The 25820-nt window shown below is 44.9% G+C and overlaps 2 protein-coding genes across 3 annotated transcripts in view; both read right to left on the bottom strand.

The window, feature by feature from the left end:
• The window catches only part of LOC139650393 (fatty acyl-CoA reductase 1), a 41725-nt gene extending 38098 nt beyond the window's left edge, over positions 1-3627 (bottom strand). For both annotated transcript variants that reach the window (XM_071527045.1, XM_071527046.1), the window contains exon 1: positions 3467-3627. In XM_071527045.1, the coding sequence (XP_071383146.1) occupies positions 3467-3475 (9 nt within the window). In that variant the 5' untranslated portion in view covers positions 3476-3627. The remainder of the gene's footprint in view (positions 1-3466) is intronic.
• Positions 3628-11703: 8076 nt separating this feature from the next.
• Positions 11704-25820, bottom strand: part of magi2a (membrane associated guanylate kinase, WW and PDZ domain containing 2a) — a 156631-nt gene continuing 142514 nt past the window's right edge. The window contains exons 13-22 of the mRNA XM_071527040.1: positions 24756-24847; positions 24231-24423; positions 22259-22519; positions 21561-21746; positions 21071-21143; positions 20885-20986; positions 19304-19523; positions 18009-18152; positions 15141-15279; positions 11704-12458 (exon numbers count right to left, since the gene is read on the bottom strand). Of these exons, the coding sequence (XP_071383141.1) occupies positions 11704-12458; positions 15141-15279; positions 18009-18152; positions 19304-19523; positions 20885-20986; positions 21071-21143; positions 21561-21746; positions 22259-22519; positions 24231-24423; positions 24756-24847 (2165 nt within the window). The remainder of the gene's footprint in view (positions 12459-15140; positions 15280-18008; positions 18153-19303; positions 19524-20884; positions 20987-21070; positions 21144-21560; positions 21747-22258; positions 22520-24230; positions 24424-24755; positions 24848-25820) is intronic.

Below are 25820 nucleotides of genomic sequence, written 5' to 3' on the forward strand. Positions count from 1 at the left end.
ATCCACTGGCAAAACGCTCTAGAGGAAGCATGTTGCAGTCACCTCACACCCTTTCTTTATATCACGGCCTTCCCAAGCAGCTGAAGCAGTCGACACCCAGATGAAAAGGAGAGAAGAAAGGATGAAAGCTGAACTGGAGACGGATGCTGATGCCTGGCGCTCCCATGCTGCTCTCCCATCATGCCTCGGCAGTTGCCATACTGCTCTCTGCGGTATGGAAGTGCGTGGAGGAGAGGAGGAGGATTGGAAAGAGCAAAAACACATTTGCTAAAAGATTTATGATGCCCTGCTCGAGAGCTGCAGCGAGAGAGAGACAGAGAGAGAGAGAGGAAGCACAGTACATGTGGAGGTAGAAAGAATGGTGGGATGAAGAAGAGAGAGAGAGACAATGTGGCTCTGCCTCACTGCCATGTGAGAGGAAAGAGAGGAAGGAGGAGAGGCAACAGAGAGGACAAGACACTGTAGACATCAGAGAAAGAAAGAAAGAATAGCGAAAGAAAGTTATGACCCTGGAAGATAAAAAAAAAGGAAACTGAGCCTCTAGGTCAGGCTTGCCCAATGCTTTGTTAATATTAGGAAATCAAACGGCAGCAACTTTTGACATCAACTTCGAATGTTTAAAAAAATTCCAGTGCCACCTCATGCGCTACAGCAACAGCTATACGTGTGACTTTAGTTAGGAATACAATGCTATCAGGCCGCCAGCAATTCTGATCAGACTTAGCGGCGCTATTAATACACAAATGAGCACACATTCACGGACGTGCACGCGCACATTACGACACTTACCTAACACTTATCTAAAAACAACATATAGGTCATCTCCTGATAATAATTAGAGGCCTTTTGGTGACCCTGATTCAGAAATCACCGCCAAGACACTTCCATCACTCCGCCGCATCCTCGTTTTAAACTGATGACGAGCAACGTTTAGGATAAGGATAAGGCGCCGGAACGTCGGAACACCTTCCCAGAGGAAAATCCGCTCATAGTTTGCACCATATGATACTGACATTTCAGATTAGGCTTACTCTTCATAACAGAGGAATGGTGGTATTTGAGGAGGGAAGTATACTTCACTCCCACTTCCATATACAGTCAATAGTATATAGACTGATGGGTGGTTATACTTGATATACCATGTAAAGAAGCACACATTGTCCCTCTCTCACCAATGCATTGACCTATGCCTAAATAAGGTCACATAACAGATGATGAGGGATGCAGCCGGGCCTCTAACACAATGGGAGCGTTTTGTTTTTCTTTAATGTACCACTACAGCCGAATGAAACAATGAGCACTTGTAATGTTGTATCATTGGGCGACAGCAGTACACAGGACACAATGAGTGGACAGCATGCAGACAGTACAGTAGGCCAGGCCAGCGGTTCCCAAAGTGGGGTTCGGGGACCCCCAGGCAGCCCTTGAGGGGTGGGTGGGGGGTGTCTTCCAGCAAAATGAGCACCACTTTAATTTTAATAAGAGGATAAGGCAGTGAGGGAATGATATAGGAATGACAGTTCAATTCTCCCCAGCTGTTATTTCCCTGTCTACAGTAGAAACAGTTGGATAGTTCTGCACTCAATCATGTCTAACAACACAAATCTTCTCAGATGGGAGTCCCTGGGAGAAAAATCTTACCAAATTGTAAGTGTGGTCTATGTGGGGGGCCTCGACTCCCTTCACAGAAACAACAGCCAAGGCCTAAACTCTACGTGCCGCTGTTGCACTCCGACGGTCAGGAGAATCCAGTGGCGCTCCATCGTCTCATTTCCACATATCACATCTCATTCAGACCGCTGTACAAGACCACACCACCAAGAGGTAATTCAATGAACCCGCCTCCACACATGGGAAACCACTGCACAGTGAAAACGATGGTGCGGAGCTTCCCGGGTTCCCGCTGTGTAAATACGGAATCAGCACAGATGTTTATTTTAAACAGCCTCAGCTGTTTGTCGCTGCTGCGGTTTGGCCATAATTTACCGAGATGAATATTTTCACAGATCCCGAACAACATTCTCCATAAAGCAGCGTCACTGGTTTAATACCACTTCCGCTCACGCTTTTCAAAATAAAACTATTGATTCATATTTGTGGGGACTTTTTTTTTTTTTTTTTTTAAGAAGAAAGGGTACCAAAGGCAAAATAAATGTATTTATAGGTTGAATCTGTAGTAGATAAAAATGTGATTGATGTTACTTTCCAAAAATGTCATTTCTGATATGGTTTGACCTATGAGTTTGACCAATAGGCCTATGGGTTTTTGAAGGCCAATAGTGATATTTTTGTCATAAACTTTTGATAGCTGATAGGCCTACTATATCTTGGAATTTGACCATTTCCATGCCAAACAATTACATGTAGGCCTACTCAGTGTTCCCCCTAAAGTTACAAATTAAATCCTTGAAAGTGGCAGGTCTTTAAGACAGGATGAGGGAGGCCTGAAGCTGTTGAGGCAAATCATATCCTGACCTCTCTGATATAGGAGGTGGACGACATTGACTGGCTGATATTTCTGTTGGAAAACTGATATCTATCTAACCTTACTTTCTACAGCATATATTCATAGATTCATGCAAGAGCTCATACATAGGCTACTCAAATGAAAATTTAATTACAAATTATATTCCAGACAATTTGGAGGAATGCCTACTAGCCTCTGTTCATTAATTTATTCATTCTTCATACATGACCTCTCAAACATCACTTTTGACAAAACGTGGGTGCATGATGCAGCTCACCACTGCATTCAAACAATTTCATAATTACACTGAATGGCCCAAGATATCTAGCTAGCTACCCTTGCTCACTATATGCTATATTGGAATTCCCACCATCTTGGGTGTCTGGAAAAGCAGTTTTCCCGTAAGCATTTTCATTTTTGCTTACTGGCCCAAAGGGCGACAGAATCATACATGCAGGACATACAGGCTACCTTGTTTTTGGTTTTACCAGTGCACTCATTGTAAGTCATTTTAGATGAAGGCATCCTTTAACTGCCTAAAATGTAAATGCAATTCTGTTCTTTTGGCCTTGTCAATTTTAGGCTTTTACCTTGAAGGCCACATGCCTTACTTCCTGTATTGTGCGTGCTAACTCCAGCTAGCTTGACGCAGCTGTTCCATCCACGCTGATTGCGGCTGAACTGCCCCGCTGGCCGCCCCTTCAGTCGGGAACGGCTAGCTTCATGCTAATCAACATGCACTCTTCCTACACAGATACTGCGTGTTAATAGCAAGAAACGACAAACACACCAATATTCCGAACCCAAACGAGTGGGTGTGCTGGGAAATATTTTCAGCTTTTGAGCCCCGGCGTCTAGATGCTCACTCCGTTGGCTCCGGCCACAGCCGACAAAACCCATGAAAGATGCTCCGGTAGCAGCACACCTCGGCATTCCACAATTCAAACCTTGATAACCATCACGTCAGACATTCAGAATAATAAAAATCAGTCCTCTCACCTCTACCATGGGCTTATAGCGGCTCCCTGCTCTTGCGGCTGTCAACGAGGCTGTGCGGCAGCTGCAGACTCTCTGCCTCCTCCCACCGGCCGCCCCTGGGCTCTGGCTGCTGGGATACTTCCCTGTCAGACCCCCGGTTCTGCCCTACCGGCTGCCTGCCTGTCTCTCTGCAGACTACAGCAGCTAGACAGCCTGCTACACATGATATGGGATACAGAGTGGGCAGGGCGTGTTCTCCAACACCACTGCTTCCTCACTAGCCCCGTTCTGTCTGTGGAGGGAACGTCACGCCAAAGTCCATTCAAAAATCTGTCAAGCTAATGTGGCTTTCCTCGTCGGTAATCTATACTACATGTAAAACATGAATTAAGATCTATTATGAATTGTTAGGATCCACTCTTCAATTCGGCACACACCCAACACACCAAGCAGCACTTTATTTCACTAACATCACCTTTTAGATTTGGTTCACACCGCTCGCTACCGACCAAGATGTATTTTGGTGGAAGACGTTTGTGGGAATGAAGGGCGAACCAATCATAAAAGGTGAAATTTTATTGGAATAAGTGCTGTTTGGTGTGTTGAATGTATGCCGAACTGAAGACTGGCTCCCATTGATTGGTAAAGGGTCTTAGGTCATGTTCTCCAAGGTACTACTTGCCGAAATGCAAGGACACTTTAAATTACCATATTTTAATGGAATTTGGCGTACCTTTGCTATGTTCCCCAAAGTAGTGTCCGGCAACCTGCAGGTCCTTGATGGTGGGTTCCAGGCCAATAAAATGGGGAGTAGTATAGTTAAACTACAGTATTATTTAATTCACTAGAGCAAGAAATGACAGAATGTATAAGGATGGCTGTTTTTAATCAGAGGTTTCACTCAGTTCAGTATAGACAGTGATATAATTCTGTCCTAAGTCATATCTGACAACAAAAATCTTCTCAGATGGGATTCCTTAGGACAAAATCACCATAATATTCCTATAAGTGTGTCTGTGATACTCAATAGTGAGTTTATAGTGACCTTATCATACTTAATGGTATTTTTTAATCTTTTATGGTATTATAGGCCTAATATTATTTTAGGATATTATAGTGTATATAGTTCATAGGTTTGCCGTGATATTGCATAGTATACTTCAAAAAATTGTTGTAGAATTATAATACTTATTTTTTGTAAGGGCAGATCCAGACCACAGGTTATATCATGTTCTTACACATTTGTTGTAATATAGCAACAAAACATTCAACTGCAGTATCCAGCACTTGGAATCATCCACCATTTATTTCTTAAAGGGTTGGAATTTGTTCATAAACGATCAATAGAATCAGGTAAAGATCAAATTGATCATCTCAAACCCAAACAGTCAGGTTTCAGTGACATAACTGTGATGAACTTCTCATAAGTGTCTCTGATTTCTTTGGAACAGTAGCAGATTTCTTTCCTCACATTGTGTTTGTCTGTTAGTTGCTCTTACACTGATCCTATTGTTCACCAAGCAGCTCAAACATCATGTCATGAAAAGGCCTTTCTATTCATACCTGCATAAAAATATGCAAGGCTTATCTTTTGCGTCACTGGCTGCAAAACACTGGCGTATGAATAAAGTTATCAAGTATCATGTATTAAATAATGCTTACTTGCCAGTGGCCTATTGAGGACTTACACTGTGAGTCATTTAATCAATGGGAGTATTCCAGTAGGTGCCAGCAGCTTAAAGTAAATCATTTCCTTTGATGATGTGACTCAGTCTGTCCTGCGTCAGTATTCATCTGCATCATCACCTTGACAGTTTCACAGCTCCAAGCTGAAGGGCACAGGCTTTGCTTTCAGGTACAACTGTGCAATAATTACACAATATTACTGACACAGTATTCCTCCATCACAAGTCACAGGGTGCATCTCCATGCAACTGTGAAAATATGAACACATGACTGGATGATACAACATCACACATGGCAGAACAGGTTTAACCAACAGTACTGGACAGAGGAGTTAAAGGTGTGTGTGTGTGTGTGTGTGTGTGTATTATTCAAAGATAATACAAACTGCAAACTGGGCTTTGACTCACAAACTCAACAATGACCCTCACATGCGAATATGATCCACTTTTGTTGCGTCTGCATCCCGTAAAGTGCAGCTATCATGTGGTTACTCTGTCACCAGAGAAATAACAAGACAATCTCTTCCCTTAATGGAAATCAGACAGCAACAGGCCACCATCCAAACCACATACCTACCTCTCCTCTGCAGGTAATCCTTTGTGTGCAACACATTACTTGCTCCTCCGTTATATCTGTTTCCATCAAAAGCCTTTGTGTGTAACCATTCAACCACGATTCAGGTTGTACTGTAACTAATGGTTGATAGAATGTTTAGCATTGCTAGTGGTGGCTGATAGATTATATGTTTAATAGCTGTAGTCCTATTAGACCACCCAGAGTGCTGCCATGTGATCAACTCCTAAACGTTGATTATATTTCTCCACTAATCCACCTATTGTTAAGATCTTGATAGGTAGAATAAACATTCTGGAGTTACTGGAGACTATTTATTGCATGAAAGGTTTGGTTTAATGTTGCATCGAGGAGATTTGAGGAGAATCTTTGTCCAGCCAATAGACACTGCCCCACTTTGTAAACCTGCATCACCTCTCCCCCAAAACATGGCACAGCAAATGAAATGATGGAAGGAAGGAAAGAAGAATACACATCTGCTTTTATGCAGCACAGAAAACTCAGCCTCACCTTAGACAGCAGCCTCAGCTATGTTGCTGTAGGCTAAGGTGGGAGACCTAGATATTGAGCCACTTATTCATTGGAGATTCTGTTGCAGAATTTGTGCGCAAAAGTCAAGAATAAAGGATACATCCATCATGCAGAGAAGTATTGTTGCAGGAAAAGACATTACTTTTACTGCACGCTGTGACTTGTGTTTTATGTCTCCACTGCGCTTATTTTACTGGCATAAATTATGTTCAGTGTTGATCAGACGCTAAAGAATTGAGCAATAAAGTGATGGAGAGCAGCAAAGACTCTGGCACAGAGGGTGAAGCCATCCATCAAACACAGTGTTGTGAAAGTCAGAGTTATTGCCCACAGTCAATTATCTTTGTGTGTGTGTGTGTGTGTGTGTTTGGGGGATACATTAAGGAAGTATCCGGTGCTGTGAAGCAGAGCTGAGACCCAGATCCAGGATGTGAACTAACAGTAAACAGTCATTTGTCTTGGTTACTTAAACAGTTTTAACTGACAAAACTAGGTGGTACAAGGTTCAGCATCTTCCTGATAAACATTACTAATGGCTTCAAGTCAGTATATAAAGCATGTGATGTTGTATAAAGCATGTTGTTGATGGTGGTTATTACAGGTCTTCATCAGCATCCTCCACTCTAATGTCCTTATTATCTCATTGGAAAGTGCATGCGGGTCTGTTAAAGCCTGTGCTCAGTGTGTCATTCTCCCAGCGGAGACGTGAGTTCGGCTCGGGATTGATTTCCTCCTGAGGAGAACTCAGGCGGCAGGCGGCAGCCTCCAGCCGGCAGCGAGCGGCCGCGCCCTGCGCCGCCTCTGCAGGAAAGCTGGCAGTCCCGCTCCTGTGGCGCTTCATCTCTCACTCAGGCTTTCTGTTGTCTCACCTCCCGCTCTGCTGGAGGAACAGGCCTCTCCACACACACACACACACACACACACACACACACACACACACACAGATACCATATTAAGGCCCGGAACAGGAGCACGACGCCTGTTTGCCATTTTAACTGGTATTACTGGATTATATTGTGTGTCATATATGAGGATCATAGGATTATGCATATAGGTGAGAACACACATTATGATGCTCACACAAAACAAAATTCTTGTTGAAATAAGCAACACATGTGAAACACCATGGAAATTATGTTGAAAGAATTGGACCTGGTGTTAAAGGAATAGTTCACCCAAAAATGAAAATTCTGTCATCATCTGCTCACCCTCATGCCAAATGAAACACAGGTGAAATTTGTTAGTCCATATAACACACAGGGAGGCTGCCAGCACAACTTCATAGCAGCCTTCTCCAAAACAACTGAAGTCAATGGGGACCTGTTCTTTAGAGTTCCAAAACAAAAACAGCCAAACAATCACACTGTGAATAGAAAGACCTATACACCATGATTTGTTGCAAATCAATCAGCTGTAGTTAAGATTTGCACTAAATGATGGTGTAAATATACTGTAGGTCTTTTTGGAACTCTGAAGAACAGGTCCCCACTGACTTCAGTTGTTTTGGAGAAGGCTGCTATGGAGTTGTGCTGGCAGCCTCCCTGTGTGTTATATGGACAAACTTCACCTGTGTTTCAACTGGCATGAGGGGGAGGAGATGATGACAGAATTTTCAGAATTGACAGAACTATTCCTTTAAGATCACAGCGAAATCAAAAAATTAGATACAAGACAGGTGTAGGGAAAATGTGGCTGATGCAGCAAAACAACTTTAAGGCTTGTTAAAATCTGTTAAATCTTGTCTTAAATTATTAATTAATGACAGCAATTGTATGTTTATTACACAGTGATATGTTAACACAGTGATATCCAATTGAGGATTCCGCCATATTGATTTGAATTTTTACAAGCTGCTTTAGAGGTTGAAGATGATGAAAATGGTGACCTGAGGCAAGAGAGCAGAAAATAGATGAAAGTAGGCCTACTGGTTTTCACTGACTATATGCATTACAGTGGCACAAAGCCCTAAATACAACACAATGTGATGTAGTTTATGAAATCATAACATCACACTGGCCTGTAAAACCCCCTACAACATTTTCAAACTAGAAACATCTCACTAATGAGTTTATGTAAGTAGAATGATTATGAAACTAAACAGCATAGAAACAGGTCTGGTCTAGAAGGACCTCTAGTGGAAACATGGATAATGTGCACACAGGTTACAAAACCATGGATTATTCTATTCGTGGATTCATGGAAATGTATCTGCTCAACCTAGATAGCAAACTGTCAGTAATTACATGCATTTACAGTAAATATCCACTTGAGCACTAAAAATCAGTAAAGGCAATGCCTGGAACCATTTTCTAATAGTATTATATGCAGATTTGCCTCTCTCTTGGATTGCAATGCCTCCATGTGGCCAAATGGAGGCACTGCAACAGCAACATCACCTCAAAAAGAGGCTGCAGGAGTGACATCAGAGTTTTCATTTTTGACCTGACATGACCTGACAACAGATGTTAATAAAAACACAAAAAATGTTTTATGTGACATATTAGCCTCTGAAGACTGAATTTTACATTGCATCCAGTTGCATTTAGCATTTCTATGTGCCTATTTACAGAGATTCTGGGGCCGAGGTGGTCAGTTTTTGTTTATATGTATAAACTTACATTTCACCCATTCCCAGTTCATATGTCATACAGTGAGTATATCAATTACATACTGTCATAAAAACCAACGGCCATAATAAACACACAGCAGCATCTCCTAATTGAATCTTTCATGTTGTGTCAAGATTTTCTTTTATTTTGACAGCGTTTCAGAATATCATACAAGTAAACAAGATTTTTGCAAAAGTTAATATATCCATAGTGTTGCATTTCATAAAAATAGTTGCTCACTTACAGTCTTTGTGACCATCAATAGTACATTGAGTCATATTTATAGAGATATCTGTTCAGGGTCTACACACCGCTATAACACTACACAGTGATACTGAGCCGTTTGGGGGAGGAGGGGGGTGCCATGTACGTGCCGTTCTTCCAACACACCCACTTTGCAGATATAGCTCTAGATCTTTTTTATTTTGCTTTTAATTTTTCCATAGAAAACTACTTACAATTTGGCTCAATGGAGACAGCTCAGATGTGAAAAGCGGTGATTTGTGCAAAGACAGAGTGAGAGTACACAGATATTTTTTGACTCTATACTTCAAACGTAAGTCACAAAATAAAAGGAGCAGTCCGGTCAAGTGTGCATGATAACATGTAGGCAGCAGCAGCCACCTTTAGTCGGAAAAATGTGAGAAATTTGGTTTGGGGCTGTTTCAGGACCATCTGCAGATGATTGAAGGACTGAGCCGTTTGTGCCCGGCCGCAGCAATTTCCTCCTTTCCCCGGCACAATAATTTATATTCCAAACCCTCAGTGCGAGATTGTGCTTTAAAGTCATTCAGCTTATTCCTCGTGTAATTATGGATTACAATGGCAAACAGAATGACTTGCCTCCCTTACTCTTATTCTTTAAACGCTGTTTGCATTTCCCTCACCAGTGGGAGGAGAGGGGACTTTTGTTCTGTTATTGTCATTCTCTTTTCTGTTAATGTTGGCTCAATTTGAGGAAAATTACCACTGGGAAATTGACATTTGCAAAGAAGATACAGAAGGGTGGGATTGTTAATTGTCAATTAAACAATTTGTAGATCTCATAATAGTCTGGTTATTGGACAAATATGTGCAAGAGAAAGACTAACTTTGATAGAGCTTTGATGGAGCGGAAATATACATTTTAATGTCACAAATTATAGACACAGAATCACTTAAAACAAATCAAATTCAGGAGGTGAAGTTTGACAAAAGCTGTGTCAGGTGCAATCTCTTCTCAGTGGGTCTGGGAATGATAGAAATGTTTCATCTTCAAATGAAGTTAGGTTACAGACTGTTAGGCAAATATAGAGCGAGTCTTTGACAACTGAGATTGATTCTCTAAAGACTGCATCAGAATTACTCATTTAGTTTCGTTTGGGTGAAAAGCTTCGCTGTGTACCGACATTTGATTACACCGTCTCATCTAAGAGATTCTTCACGGAAATTATTAGTGTCAGACCTCATTAGGAACTCGGTAATGAAAATTATTATGACCCAAAGTGAACCACTTGCACAAACAAGGACCGTCAATATCTCCGGTAATGGACTAATTTTCATAGATAATCTTGTGAAATAAATGATATTCCACTGGTTTGTGAGATAACATCGCACTCATATCTGAAAAAATACTGTTTAATATCTATATTGGTGAAACCGATGGTGTATAGCAGCCTATTTTGAACCCTCTCAAGTGTTTTGGAGTTGAAACTCTGACTTCAAAGCCAACCTCTGTGTCAGTCTAAGGCACTCTGCCCATTGGTATCCCATGAGCTCCCTCTCCTCGGCGTCCGGCTGGACAGCACCTCCGCAGACCGCTTTGTTTGTCAAGCACAGAAATGAGGGGAATGGATCGACCGTGGTGGGTGACACTCCCGCTGACCTCGGGACGATTCAAGCACAAATAGACCGTGCAGTCCGCCGCAGCGGGGCCTGCTGAGACCCGCGGCCGTGATCACAGGGCTGAACGGGAGCGTGTGGAGAGAAGCTGGAGTGCTGGAAAATACCGGTCCGGGTTGCGTTCCTCAGCCCGCTCTGTCGCTGCTCGGGCTGGAATTCCCACCGGCTCAACCAAGGTACTGTACGCTTAAAGATGATCTTATTTACAAAATGATCCCACATATTCATATTCATTATAATATATCTATGTCTATAATCATCTGATAGATTATTCAAGACAGATTCAGGCCCATACAGTCTTTGTTAAGGCAAAGTTCTGTTGATGAGTAAGTTTCATCTCTGCGGTCGATCTTTGTTTCATTCTCTTTCGTCAAAAACAGGCAAGCCTTCTTTAACATTCCATTTCATAAAATAGACTCCATTGTGTAGATATATATATATGTATAAAAAAAACTGCAATGGCAACCAACAGTGGCTTCCTGTCAGTGGTTTACATTTGCATGTGTGTTCCCCAGTTCTGCTGCTGGGGAAGTGGGGAGCGGGGATTCATACATCCTTCCAAATCGAGTTCTTCAAAGTTTGTACCCCCAGATGATTCCCCCGCCACGCTACACACACATTCCGCTTGGTTCTCTCTCTCTCTTTGATTTTCAAAAGTGGATGATTTTTCCAGTTCTTAAGGTGGTGGGTGTAAAATATTTCTCAAAATAATTTAGAGTACAGCTTCATAAATTAAAAAGAAAAAAAAAAACCCCACATGGTCCAGATCACCCTGCCCCCCCCCTGGTTTTGCCTCTGAGGTCTATGGGAGAGACGGGGAGAGAGGGGGACAAGGGCGAAAGGGGAGGAGCGAGGGCAGGGGGAGGGGTGACGATGGGTTCGGATGGGGCGGTTCGGTCCAGATGCGGCGGTTAGTTCAGACGAGCGTTGCCTGCTCCAGTTCGGCCCGGTCTGGACCAGCGTGAAGGGGCCGCGGGGTTATCTGCTCAACGTGGACGTGCCTGACCGCAGGGTGCTGGGCAGCTTGTCCGATCCGGGGATCTTCCAAGGCCCGGGAGAGACCGTGGCCTTCCTCCCTGCCGCGCTGCCGCCGCCGCTGCTGGTGCTCTTGTTGGGGTGGCTGGGCCGGCTCTCTCCCAGGCCCCGCTCCAGCTCCCTGGGCCTGGGCTTGCTCTGCTCCGGCTCCCCCTGTTGCCCGCCGCCGTTACGCTCCCCGTCCTCCCTGCTGTTCCCGTTAGAGTTTGTGTGCGGGAGCTTGGATCCTCTAGGGGACTGGGTGGATTCTCTTTTCCCGCTGGGTACGCTGCTCTCCCCAGCCTTCCTCTCCTTGGACCTCCCTCTGGAGCTTCTGGAAGGTTTGGGCTCCCCGATCTGCTCCTCCTTGCCCCCTTCCCCCTCGGTGGTGGGCTGCCCCCTGTGCCCGCTGCCCTTGCGGGTGGACCTGCCACCCTCTTTCTTGGCTCTGCCGCTCCCGCTGGGCGTAGCCGCCCTCCTTCCCATGCCGATCGGATCCGGATTTAGAGGCTCGGCCGCCTGGGGGCTCTGGGAACGCTCCGTCCTGCTGTCTCGCGCCACCGGGTCTCGCGGGACGTCCAGGGGCGACAGGTGAGGTGGGTCGGGGGCCGGGGCCAGATGAGATGAGGGTGATGACATGGACAGGCTGTCGATGGGAGGGGCTACTTCCGACAGGCTTGGGGAGGCTGAAGGGCGAGCATCCCATGGGGCGGCATTGTCTGGAACACACACACACACACACACACGCACACACATACACACAAAGAGAGAGTTAATAATGGGAAAACACACAAGCACACACCCTCCATACAAGCATGCACACAAACCACCCCACACACTCAAATGCAAAATTAACACCAAATCAAAACAAAAATCGCTCACAGCAATCACGGCTATTCTACAAAGCTTAAAGCACTTGAGTAAAAATCAAAGCAGCACTACAACCTACTTCCGAACGTGTCACAGGGCAACTCTACTTTTAGACAACATCAATCTGCCTCCTCTAGCTCCCTTTAAAGCCCCGGCCAATCTAAAACCTTGGCGGAAAATCGAAAACAGGTTTAATGAAATGGATGATGTGCCCAATAGGGTGGTGCTTTAGTGAGAATGAAAACCTAAGGGGCCAAGTGCCTCTCTCTCTCAAGCCTTAAGAGCTCAGCAGCCAGCGCAGTGAATCTACAGCCCGCTTCTCCAGAACCCTCCACTCTCACGGACTGTTAGCTTCTGTTTCTGCACTGATGAGTCTTGGTCTCTGGGCCATCAGTCATTTTCAATGGGCGAGGCAGGGGGCAGAGGCTGGGCTGGCTACACTAGCACCGTGAGGCCCAATTATAACGAGACTCTCACGCAGCTCTGGAGCATATTTGGATCAGAGCTGAGAGTTTAGAGAAAGTACCTGGTGATTTCTGAGTACGCTGGAATTTCACACTCGCTCATCACAGACAGCTTTCACCCACTGCCTGGCACATTGAAGTGACATCCGCTTCCCTGTGACCGCTGTGTGGCCCGATGGGATTGTGAAAGGATATGCGTTTGTGTGTGTGTGTGTGTGTGTGTGTGCGTGCGTGAAACCTGTGATTATCACACGCTGTGCTAATGCCTGCTGTCAGCTCACTTATGGCTCTGGTCTCCTCAGATTTCCGCTGAGTGACCCAAACATTACAAACTATGTATGTTTGTTCCAGTCGTACTGTTGCAAAGCAGCATAAAAAGAACTGGAGGTGCAGTCCTCATCTCACACTCACACACACACACACACACACACACACACACACACACACACACGGGCATAATCACAACAGACACAAAGACATACACACATACACAGTAGTATTCATGCACATGCCCACAATCATATTGTTTTATGCCACAATCACACTCTTACATTCTTGCTTTTTGTTTATCTGTTTTTTTGCATTTACTTGTTCCTAAAAAGCACACAAGAGCCTCAAACAAAAATAAACATCTTGCTCCTTTGAACATTAGCATGCTAATGTTTTAAAATAGCCAAATTGATCACCGTGGCTAATTTGCATAACCTCCCAGTATGCAAATAAAGTGCTAGCTGTAAAACGCTGAATTAAGCCCACACAGAACATGCGGGTTAAACGCCTCTTCTACTTTTAGGCTGCTGTGACGCCTGGAACACAGGAATATCTCCAGTGATTGAGCGCAGTGTCTTCTGGCTGACCACTGTAATACTCCCTGTGTGCGTATTTCAAGGCTTTATATCCCCCCCCCCCAGGGCAAGTAATACAAAAACCCCTCCACACAGAGAAATTAAATTCCTGTCATGAAGGGTCCGGCAGAAAAGGCGGCTGAGCGACAGACACGGGAAACTACATCGCCCACTATTTCCTGTGTTTAAAGGCTGCGGGGCGCCTGCCAAAGCCAAACGGCTGATGAATGTATGTCACCGGGGGCTTTAGTGCCGGGGTGTTCTCCTAAAACGGCTTTTCTCTCCCGGCGCTCCGGTGAGAGGATACGGAAGAGTGAGCGGCACGCCGGCGCAGAGGCCATGGGAGTGAGTGACGCATCGGAGCTTTATTACCCGTGGTGTCACACAAATAAATGTCCCCCCCGCCCCTCCCCGGCTCGATTCGTGACGCGCCGAGATTTCACTGAGTAAATAATCTGCCGCAATATTTCAGATTCATCTCCTCTGGCTGACTCAGGGTGCACATTCATACTGCTATATTTTAGGGCCTGTAGGTAGCTGTTGGCTGCTGATTTATCTGTAGGTGTCTTTCTAGGTGGGGAGTTATGTTCGCTAATTCTACAGCCTCACACGGCTCGCATGACTTTTTCTGGATTATTCCATAAACCAAAAGGCAAAACCTCCACCTATCCAAATGTATAGAACAAATCCCTCTGATCAGTCATAGCCAAACACCACACTGCACTCAAAACCACACAGCACACAAAGCCAGGGTTAAGTGGCAGAGAGAAGAAAACATTCTGATGGTCACAAACCGTGTCTTTAGAGTGGCCCATTAGGAAGAAATAGGGGGAGCCATGCTTGTCACTTTTCATGCACATGGAGAGACTGGAAGATACCATTCCTATAGAAGGGGAAGTAACAACCTAGACCAATCATTAGGGTTAGACCATTGAAATGGACAGAAGTTACACTACTGTTAGTCAAGATAGAGGACATAAAAGAATTAGTTTGTAACAGTAAAGTTTAAGAGAAATACAGCATAAAGAGTATAAAGATTACAAAGTTTACAGACAGAAGATATAACATGAATACAGATGCATGCCAGAGTAATATTAATCTGAATTGTTATCAAGAGTGATATTAGGTTAGACAGTGAAGAGAATACACTGTAAGAGTTAGGTAAGAAATGGTCCTGGAGACAAAGAGGGGGGGTGTTACAGAGGAAAGTGTTGGTGCTCACCATACTCGGGGACTTGCCCTGTACCCCTCTTGAGGAGGAGACGAACACGCCTGCCTCCGGACTTGATCAGCTCGATGGCCCTGGCGTGGGTCATCTCCCTGGTGGTCTCTCCGTTGATCTCAATGATCTGGTCCCCAACCTGAAGTGAAGCGTGTGTTTGTGAACGAATGAGGGAGTTGGAGAAAAGGGAGAAATAACACAAGAGTGAGTGAGAGGATATGCATGAGTTGTATTGTTTAACGATGTATCGTGCTACGAGGCGCACACTGTAAATAACGACGAACAATAGGTGAATGACAGAGCCGCTAAATTAAAAATATACTGTGTGCCACCATGTTGCATAAACCCGCCGGAGTTCACAACCACGCAAATAGATGAGCAAATTATCTAAGGTGTTTGCACGCCTGGAAACCGAGGCAATTATCTCTCGGCAGGTTTGGAGATGTGCACAGTACATATTAAGTAGAATATTAATAAGCTTCATTTATTGTGGATGGCGGTGATTTATAAGGATCAATATGGATCTATAATTCATTGGCTTTCCCATGAGCTTCTGTAAGCGTTAATAAGCATTACCAGCCATGAATTGGTGTCAGTTCTAATTAATTCCGCAGTAATTTTGACATGTCATTTCGATGGAATTATGGCAGACGCTTTCCTGTAGGGCGGCTAAGGAACTCATTACAACACCCTGATGAATACCAATGTCCTGCTCATCTACGACAATACAGCCTCCAACACACCTGCAGCAGCTCAGTTAACGCAGTCAGCCAATGTACACATTAACTAGACAACCTCTCCTTTTCAGCGCTACACTGAGGTCGCGACCTCTCTCTGAAGTACACGGGGAGAGGTCAAAGGTCAACCTCCCTCCTTCAAGGCTCTCACCGCTCAGCCCTTCAAAATGATGGATCCGGGGCTGACTAATGGGGAGGATTCACCGGCAGCGGGACAGAACGTGCCGGCCAATTACGCTAACAAATGGAGGAGTCCTCTGGTAATGGCCGGGCTAATTTGAAAGTCAGGAGCGGAGTCCAGACCAAGAGAGGGGGAGTCATTAGGTGTCATTACAGCGGTCTGAAGAGAGGTGGAAGGCAAGACGACTCGCTCATTAATCCTCACCTCCTGACAGCAGAGGAGAGCGATCTCCATCTTCATGTTTAATAAGGAGGGAGAGACGGAGCAAGAGTTGAATGGAGGGCATGTGAACACTGTGCCATGTGTGGAGGCTGCGGTGGAGATGAAGTTGGCCTCGAGTTGCCTCTACTGCGGTTGAGTCTCTACTACAGCAGTCTTTTATTGAGATCTTACAGCTTGAAGAGACACTTAAATGTTTTCAATGATAGTCTGTAATATTTCTAACCAGGCACTTGACACACTGGCACTTAAGTGAGTTTTTTGTCTTCTTTCACAACAGCAAAAATAACAGGCTTAAACTCAAAAAGTAACTGCAGGTAGTTACAGTGCAAGTGGGCAAGTGAGGTTTCTGCACCTCAGTATGTGCGAAATTCCACTCAAATGCAAGGTGATAGGGGTGTAAAGTACTTTTAACAAATGTATCACATTTGCTACAGTTAAGCATAGATTAATGAGTCCTCTGTACATCCAACAGTCTGCATCAAGGTGCACTGTTGGAAGACAGATCAAAGTCTTCACATAGAAAAGACAAGCCTGCACCCTGTTCTCTAGCAGTGTTGGAGTCTGACGGAGTCAGCGCTGAATACTACATTGCTACTAAACAGCATTGACAAACACATTTTTAAATCCAGCCCAAGTTTATTTCACTGATTGCCTTTGATTATCCTACCTACAATAATACTGCTGTCTCTCCGGCCATTCATCTAAGAGAGAGTTCATGCCAGCATGTATGCCGACTTTGAGCGGCGCGTGGAACTCATAATCAAAAATATCATAAATCAGGGTGGTGGAGGAGAGATTGGTCTGCAGCCATCCCTCCTTCCTTTCCACCCAGGGCCCTACGTCCCGGCCCACCGGACTCCATCGACCTCATCACCAAGGAGGGAGAGTAATACCTCCCCGGGGGCATTTTGCACACATTATCTTTGACAGGTTCATTACAGATAAGGAATGTACAGCAGGCGCAGGCTATCAGCTCCAGATGCAAAGACTGGAGAACATGCAAGAGAGAGGGAGAAGGAGAAAAAGAGAAGGAGATCAAGAGAGAGAAGTGATGGTCGCAAGATAATCTCCATCGGCAAATACAGAAAAACTGCTGTGAAGGTTGCGGTGTACTTGCTGGTGGTAGGGAGCCAAGCCACATCTCCATATATTCTGAAGGCAGCAGAGCAAATGGAGCAAATGACTCATGCTTTAGTATAGGGAACTTACACAATAGTAGAGGAATTGGGGACCCTTGGGAAAGTGGGAGCCACCTACTCCATTCTAATTCATATTATATTTTTATGATATCGATATTAATTCAGAAAACATGGATCTTCCTTAACCGATGATGACCTAGTACAGTAGCAACAATACCTAGAGGGAGAATTATGCAGCTGAGCAAACATGAAAGTACAATTTACGCTGGCCCACTTAAATGTTTTATCTAGCTTATCTATCTTTATCTTTTTGAATATTATGTGTTACTAAATACAGAGGAGAGATGAGTTTCAGGGACTAATTTGGGAGGAGTCAAACTTCTGCAAAACTCTCCGCTCCACTCAAAGGAGGATCCATCTTATTTTGACAGATTATTTTGGAACCGGGCCTGAAAATGATAGTTGCTGCCTTGATAACATCAGACAATTACAGAGAGCTTCTGCCCTGTAATCCGGAGCGATAAAGAGCATCTTAACGCTTTGGGGGATGTAATAGCTTCTGTACGGGAAGTGACATCACCACGCCTACCCTCATCCTCCCATTGCGGATGGCCGGTCCGTCCTCCGCTAGGCGCAGGACAAACAGGTCCATCTTGTACTCCCGTCCTCCGCGGATGCTGAAGCCGAAGCCTTTCACGCTCTTCTCCAGCTCCACCGTGAAGAAGTCGAAGTCCTGGGGAAGCTGAGGCAGCTGCAGATAAGATACAGCGAGATTAGATAAGATTACATAACATGGAACTTTAATGATCTCTGTGGAGAAACTGGGTCACTGCAGCAGTAAATTGTACTAGGACACAGCAAGGAAAAATAAATCAGTAAGAATAGAGCAAGTGGGGCTATTTAAACATGACACAACCAACAATAACAACACTATAAAATATTAAAGCTGAGGCTGCTTCACATGCTGGCGGCCTCAAATGGCAGCAAGAGGCAGCTGAATTGAACTGAAATTTAATTATTTGACTTCAACACCAGAAATCATGTGACGCAACGCCAGTAAACTGCAGACAGCGCACTCATGTTTACCAGCCCGGCCGGTCTGTGATGCTTTATGTGATGCAAAGAATACCAAAGAGACAAAATAGGAAAAAGATCTAACGTTGAGTCCAGCTTTCTCTGGACGGAGCGCTGCTCACTGCTGTTTAGGAGACAGGTTATACTTCATGCTTTAGAGGAAGTTTCAATTCGTCACTTCCAGTGGGAGGGGAAGTTCCGATATTTCATTTTGGGCAAATAGCGTGAATCTATGGCATCTCAATTAGGTGGGATGGGATGCTCTTGTCTACTGCAGCCCAACTACATCAAAATCTTGCCTAGTGCAGCTTTAAGTAGAAATATATGAATGAAAAGTACTCAAAAAATATAATTACATCATGTATGAGTGTGTGTAAAATAACATCAATAGAACATACTGTGGAAAAAAAGAAAAATATGATATGAAAATACACCAAAAATATGAAATATATGCACTCTGAAGGAAGTGGAAAAAAAAGATTAGCAAAATACAGTATATGCAATATAACAAATGACTATATATATGAGAATTTGAAGAAATTGGTTCATAGAAGGTAAACTCATCATATGACATCAGTGATGAAGTTAATTGTAGCACTCTCCATTGGATCTGAAAATTTATAGCACTTTTGGCTTATAAATAGCGACTCCATGAGTAGAAATACATGGCAACATGCTGAAGCTTGCCAACAGAAAATGTGGTTGGCACTGAGGATTGATAGTCCAATTTGCAACATGAGAGCTTGTGCTGGGATGAACTGCGCAGCACTTAAAACAATCTTTTGCTGTAGAAAACCTCCTTACTTGAACCGGTGGGATCCGGTAGTCTGGGATGGTGAACTGCCTGGCGTCGCTGGCTAGCTGCCTGTAGTCCAGCAGCGGCGGGTGTCTGTAGTCCAACGTGGGCGGCTGCCGGTAGTCTGCGACCGGAGGGTGCCGGTAGTCTACCGGCGGCTGTCGGTAGTCCGTGAACGGCGGCTGTCGGATGTCTGGTTTAACGTCCTGCCTCGCCTTCACCTCCGACCTGTAACTAACAGACCAGTCAGAGTGAAGGAACGCATCGAGGGGGGAGCAAGTCGGATTTCTATTACTGTTGTCATTACATTTGGACACGGTACATTACTTTTATGTTTGAGTGCACTTAGCGCGCTGTGAGCATAATGCTTTTTGACAAACTGTTGGGTCACCCAGTACTAGCTGACAGCAACGGCTTGTTTTGGTTTGTACTGACAACCTTTAAACACGACGCAAGTGGGGAAATTAAAGTTTTTTCTCACACATCACATAAAATGTTTATAATAAAAACAAGTTCTTTCAGAGACTGCCAATGCGTTTGGCTGAGTACAAAGAGATTTGGAAATTCTGTAAAGCAGAGGGAAAAGGCAATGACACTGTAGATTTTGCCCCCCTGTAGTTCTTGTTAAAATATTCAACATACCTCTATAAAGAAGCAATTTATGTAAATAATTTAGCAGTCCATAAGAGTTAAGTGATGTTATACAACAAACTGGAGAGAGAGAGAAGGGTGAGAGACGAATAGAGAGCAGAGACAAAATAGTGAGAGAGAAGGCTGAAAGAGACAATGTGAGCGAGAGAGAGAGAGTGTGAGAGAGAAAAACAGTGAAACAGATGGAGGAGGAGAAGGGGAGGAAACTAAAACAAGAGATTAAGAGAATGAAAGAGAGTGAGAGGGAGGCAGAGAGAAAGAGAGAGGGGGAATGGGAGAGTATGACTCACTCGTACCTGTATTGTCAGAGGGAAAGTGTTTTGCCCCAGAGACAGATAGAGGGCTAGTCTATAAAAAAATGCTTCACTGCATCCCAGAATCAAGACAGCTGCAGCTTTAACACTGTAAAGCAGCATAATGATGAAAGCTCTTTCATTATAAGCAAAATACACTGACATGTTTACTGCCACTTTGATAGGAAAGTTACCATGACTTTAAATGGCATCCTTACAAAGTATTTCCCACATACACTACCAGTCAAAAGTTTGAACACACGCATTTCTCTTTATTTGTACTATTTTTCACAATTTAGAATAATAGTAAAGACATCAAGACTGTGAAATAACACAAATGGAATGATGCAGTGACCAAAAAAGTGACAAACAAATCAAAACTATCTTATATTTTAGATTCTTTAAAGTAGCCGCCCTTTGTCTTGATGGAAAGACAAAGGCTTTGGAAAGAAATTCACACATAGACATCAACTTCACTATTTATATTTGACTAAGAAACAAATTTCAAGCATTTAAGCATAAGCTTTTAGATCAAAATGGCTTCAGGTGTGTCCAAACGTTTTACTGGTAGTGTATATTGTGAGGTGCCTGTTTATAACTAAGACTGAAAAAGGTATGCATGTGGATGAGAAGTTTGGACATTTGCCTTACCTGCTTTCGTGGACGTAGGTTTGTGGCGGCGGGGCGGGCAGCTGGGTCACGGGGCTCTGGTGGGTCATGGGGCTGGGCTGGGTCACCATGGGGCTGGGCTGGCTGACGGCGGGGCCGGGCTCCGATGCGGCCGGGCTGGGCTGCGGGGCTCCGGGGCTGGGCTGGGACGCCCCCGTGCCTGGCTGCGTCTGGGGGCTGTGCTGCTGGGCCATGGGGCTCTGCTTCTCTGAGTTGGGGGCCGACGGGGGGTTGCTGAGCTCTGGGATTCAGAAAGTCGGACAGCTCAAATCACAAGAATCGTAGAACAGTTACTTTTAAGTTCCATTAATAGTGTGTTTTATCCTGTGTGTACCACAACATGCATGCAGACAGATAGATATCTAGAGAGAGAGAGAGACAGCAGCTCTGTTCAAGCATTTGCATGCAAGAGTGTTTGGATGCTGAGTGTTGATTCAATGAAGAGCCTGGGAATACACAACTCCTGCATATGGCAAGTGCCCGCTAATCTTTACACAATCACATTTTGCAGAATTTGTATTAGAACTTTCATTTAGCAAAGCCGATTCAATTGCTGCCATAAATCATGATCTATCCAAAGCATTGCAGTTTAAAGTGCTTGTGTGATCTGTGTGTGTATTCTGTGTGTCCGTGTGTGTGTGTCCACGTGTTCTCTCACCTTCCTGCGGTATGATCCTCAGGGTGACGCTGAGGCCCGCGTCCTTGATCAGCTTAACGATGTCTGCGTGCGGCATGTTGACGATGGACTGGCTGTTCACTGCCAGTATCCTGTCTCCCACTTTCAGCTTCCCGCAGCGGTCTGCCGGGCTGCCCTCGATGATACGCCCGATCTTATGGGGCACAGCTGGTGGAGGATCCGAACACAAACACCGCAGGTAAAAACACACACACACGCATGCAGATTGGAAGATTATGCTTTCCTGTGCTCAGGCACCGCTGACTGACTGACTATTCTCTCCGTCTCTCTCATTTTGCTCTTCACCCCGGGCTTACGTAAGCCAGCCGGGGTTTGGCATGTGTGTGTGTGGGCGAAGCAGCGAAGCTCACGGCGGCATAGCACAGATCTGTGTGACTGACGTACCGTGGGAGGGCATATATAATTGAGATGGAGGGTTAGATGATAGTGGGAGAGGTGCTTCATTTTTTATTGAGCCTTGACCTCTTCCACCGGCTAACTTTAGTTCAAGGTCTGGCACTTATCTTGAAGCTATATAAAGATTATCTGTTAGGCTTTGCATGCGTCTAAGAGCTTTCATACGAGCCTTTGCACTTCAAGTGGTTGTTATACAGAATAGAGAATGACTGATAATGCATTAGGATCTACTTGACTCCCACTGAACCAATCAGAGGACTCACTGTTGGCGGCGGCCGTCTCGGGCCTGTTGAGCGAGCTGATGATGACGAAGCCGAAGCCTTCGCTCTCCTTTCGATTGATGATGACATCGCTGGGTTGTGTGTTAGGGGTCGACGTCCCGTCTGAAGTGGCGGCGTTGCCCATGCCGGCGCCGGGTGCCGCGGTGGTACCGGTGTTGTTGCCATAGGTGAAGTCACTGCGTGGGGAGCTGTGCTGCGTGGAGACAGAGCCTGGGCTGCGGCCGTTCTCTGGACAGGACTCACCTGTAGAGGGAGGTAGAGAGCTGAGCAGGCGGCTGCGCTCATCTGCATACTGAACTCATCCATGGACAAACACAGGCTCCATTTTCAGGAGCTCCAATACTGCTCTGGCCGGCTCACACAGCCCCTAAATCTTTTCATGTTTAAATCAAGTAAAATTAAGATTCTTGACACTCTTGGTACTGCTATTTGTTACTTTGAAAAATAACAGTGTGCTACATAATTGCTTGGGAAGAATCCGAGGATAATCCTGCATGTGCAAAAACAATCAATTTTACAGGCAGGCAGTGCATCAGCGCTTTGTTCTCCCCACGCCCCCCCCCCAAAAAAAACTGGGTGAAAAACATGTCGGCATTGAATCTCATCCCTGTGAAGAATCAAGAATCAACCACAACACAGCAATTCGAAACAGAAGAGGAAAAGAACATTCACAATGTGGTAAAACACATCATTAAAACACAACATCTTGTCAATCCACCCACAGTGATGGGGGCTTCTTGCACTTCCCAGTGGTGTGTGTGTGTGTGTGTGTGTGTGCGTGTGTGCGTCCCGGCATGCTGGGTGATCATACTTCTCTATCCTTAGAAGACTTTTGGTGGTTTAGTCTTGCTGCACACTCTATGCCTTGCAACTATATGAGTAAAGATATATACACACATATGTCCTTGCAGCAACAAATGTACAAATAGTTATCCTATGAGAAAAATATGCAAAATACACAAAAAGACAATGGATTGTGTAAATCCTGAAGTGGGGCATGAGGTGCAGGCAGAACTGGGAGCTGGGAGTAGAGAGCGCAGTCTGACACCTCGCAAAGTGCCAGTGGGAGTCAGACAATTAGGATGGAAGTAAGGGCCGCAGAGGAGGCCAGGCATGAGTCAGACAGTAGCCTTTGGTGAGAAGAAATTGACAGAGAGGGCGGAAGAGAGTGGGAAGAAGAGGATTGGTGAGAAGAGTGTGTGTTTGTGTGTTGTGTGTGTGTGTGTGTTGGGAGGTGGTAATGATAGGAGCAGGGGAGACTGGAGTTCACAAGAGGCAGTGCCGTCCCAGTCCCCAGGTCCCCAGGCTCAAAGGTACAAAGGCAAGTGGCTTGCATAAGGGAATGAGGGGGATCAGAAAGCAATGTGTGTATGAGAGAGAGAGAGAGAGAGAGAGCGAGAGAGAGAGAGAGAGAGTGTGAGAGAGAGAGAGAGAGAGAGAGAGAGAGAGAGAGTGTTTTTGTAGGGAGGCTTCAGTATAATTACTCAGAGAGATTAGTGCTTCGGTTTTCTGACTGATTAAATCCTGTTTTCCTGAATCATTAAAGGACATGAAGCTAGCACTGAGCTGGAGAGGAGAGAGGCATGAGGGAGACAAGAGGAGGACGTGCAAGACGAAATAGAGGACAAAGGCATGAGAGGTAAGACTGTGAGATCAATTCACTTAATAACCCAGTACCTTAAAGCCGTTCTGTGCAGACTAACTTACCACAAATAAATATGACTAAATATTTCAAATAGATTCTATTCTCAAAAATCAATATTTTGTAGAAAAAGCCATAAAATAGCTAAAAGCCTCATGCTATTATAATGAGCTTTGGTCTCATGTTAGCAGTCATTTTGTAGGAGTGAATGTCAGTGGATATCTCATTTGGAGGAAACACCTTTGTCGCAGGGATTTGGTTTAGAACAAAACAGAGCAAGACCACTAGTTAACTCCATTCACGTCTTCTCACCTGCTGCCTGTAGCCTCCTCCTGATGACCAGGTTGACCTGGCCATTGCGCGCCGCCCCGTGCATCAAGTCGATGACGTATCTGTGGGGCTTCCCTACTACTGGGATCCCATCCACAAACAGCAGCTCATCACCGGGCCGCAAGCGTCCGTCTCTGTCCGCCGGACTCTTCTCGATGATCGCCCCGATCAGAATCTGTTGTTAGACAGCCACTGTCACTATGTGTGCAGGAAGCAGCGTGCGATGGGTTTACTGCAACAGTGTGTGAGTGTCACATGCAGTGGCTTTATGTGAACAGACTGTTAAGGTGGTTGTTATATTGAAGTAAATGGCTGAATAACATGGTTTAAATGTTTGTTACTTTAACAGACAGTGAACGACACCAAAGCAGCCAGAGCCATCACTCTCTCAGGGGTCAAAGGTCAAGGGTTAGGTGTGTGTAGTGTGTATAGTGGGTTAGAGAGGAGAAAATGACAGGGTTCCACGCCCATCGCCATACGAGCCTTCTCACACGTCTCCGGACTCACAGGCTGCCCCGCCTCGTCCCCGCCCAGGATCCGGAAACCGAAGCCGGACTTCTGTCTGCGGAGGTGGACCTCGATGTCCTGGTACTCCGCTGCTGAAGCATCGCGACCACACACAGCACAACAATCCTGTTAGCCCGCCTCGTACGCACAATGTTTCGAGTTTGAGAACAGGGCATTTAAATATGGAACATGCGCCAACATTTTCCTTTCATATACTGTACTCTTCAGTTTCTGCCCGAAGGTTTTACACTGCTAAACATAATGGAATTCAGTGCGTAAGTGTAATGTCTCTTGAAAGCGTCCCTTCAGAGACTACATATTTACCTGAGGGGTCCACAGGAAAAACAGTCCGCGGTTGGCCAGGCTCTAGATGGGGGGAAGATGCAGGAAGCACCCATAAACAATAACACACACACAAACGTATTTCACAGACACATACAAATGCACACACCGTTGATGAATGCGCACACATACACAGACACAGACAGTATACCAGAACACACACACAGGCTCACATAAAGACTAGAACAAGACCAAAAGCCTCTGCCTCAGCATTAATGTCGCTGCAAAATCTCAGCATCATCCATAAAAGTCAGGAAGTGCTTACAGCGTGTAATATGCCCATCCCTTTATTTACAGGGTGAGGTGGGATGCAAGCACTGATCTGCAATCAGGGGCTTCACAAAATTCCATGATCTGCAAAGCAGAGGAGTGAACTCAACCGCAGAAAAGTGACTGCGAATGAAAAATTGATTCCTATTGTAACTGTTTTAATCACACATAGAGCGCTCTGCTGGGACTCAGTGGGAATGATGGGAAAAAGAAAACCACAGTATACATGACTACACAGAGGACTACAAAGAGAAGTGGCACAGCTCTCACCACAGAAACCATATACAGTGTTTCTCAAGGAGATTTCATCCACTTCACTGGCCCATGTATTGTAAGTACAGGTACTTACAAACAAACATTACCTGAAATCATTTTGATCGGATTAATTGATTAAACTTGGTGCAAAAGAAAATGAAAGGAAAACGAAAAGCTTTGAACTATTAGCCATGTTTG

This window comes from Centroberyx affinis, unplaced genomic scaffold (assembly GCF_046629955.1).
Source record: "Centroberyx affinis isolate AG114_WGS23_722 - 3 ecotype Tasmania unplaced genomic scaffold, CSIRO-AGI_Caff_v1 ptg001486l_1, whole genome shotgun sequence".
Lineage (NCBI taxonomy): Eukaryota > Metazoa > Chordata > Actinopteri > Beryciformes > Berycidae > Centroberyx > Centroberyx affinis.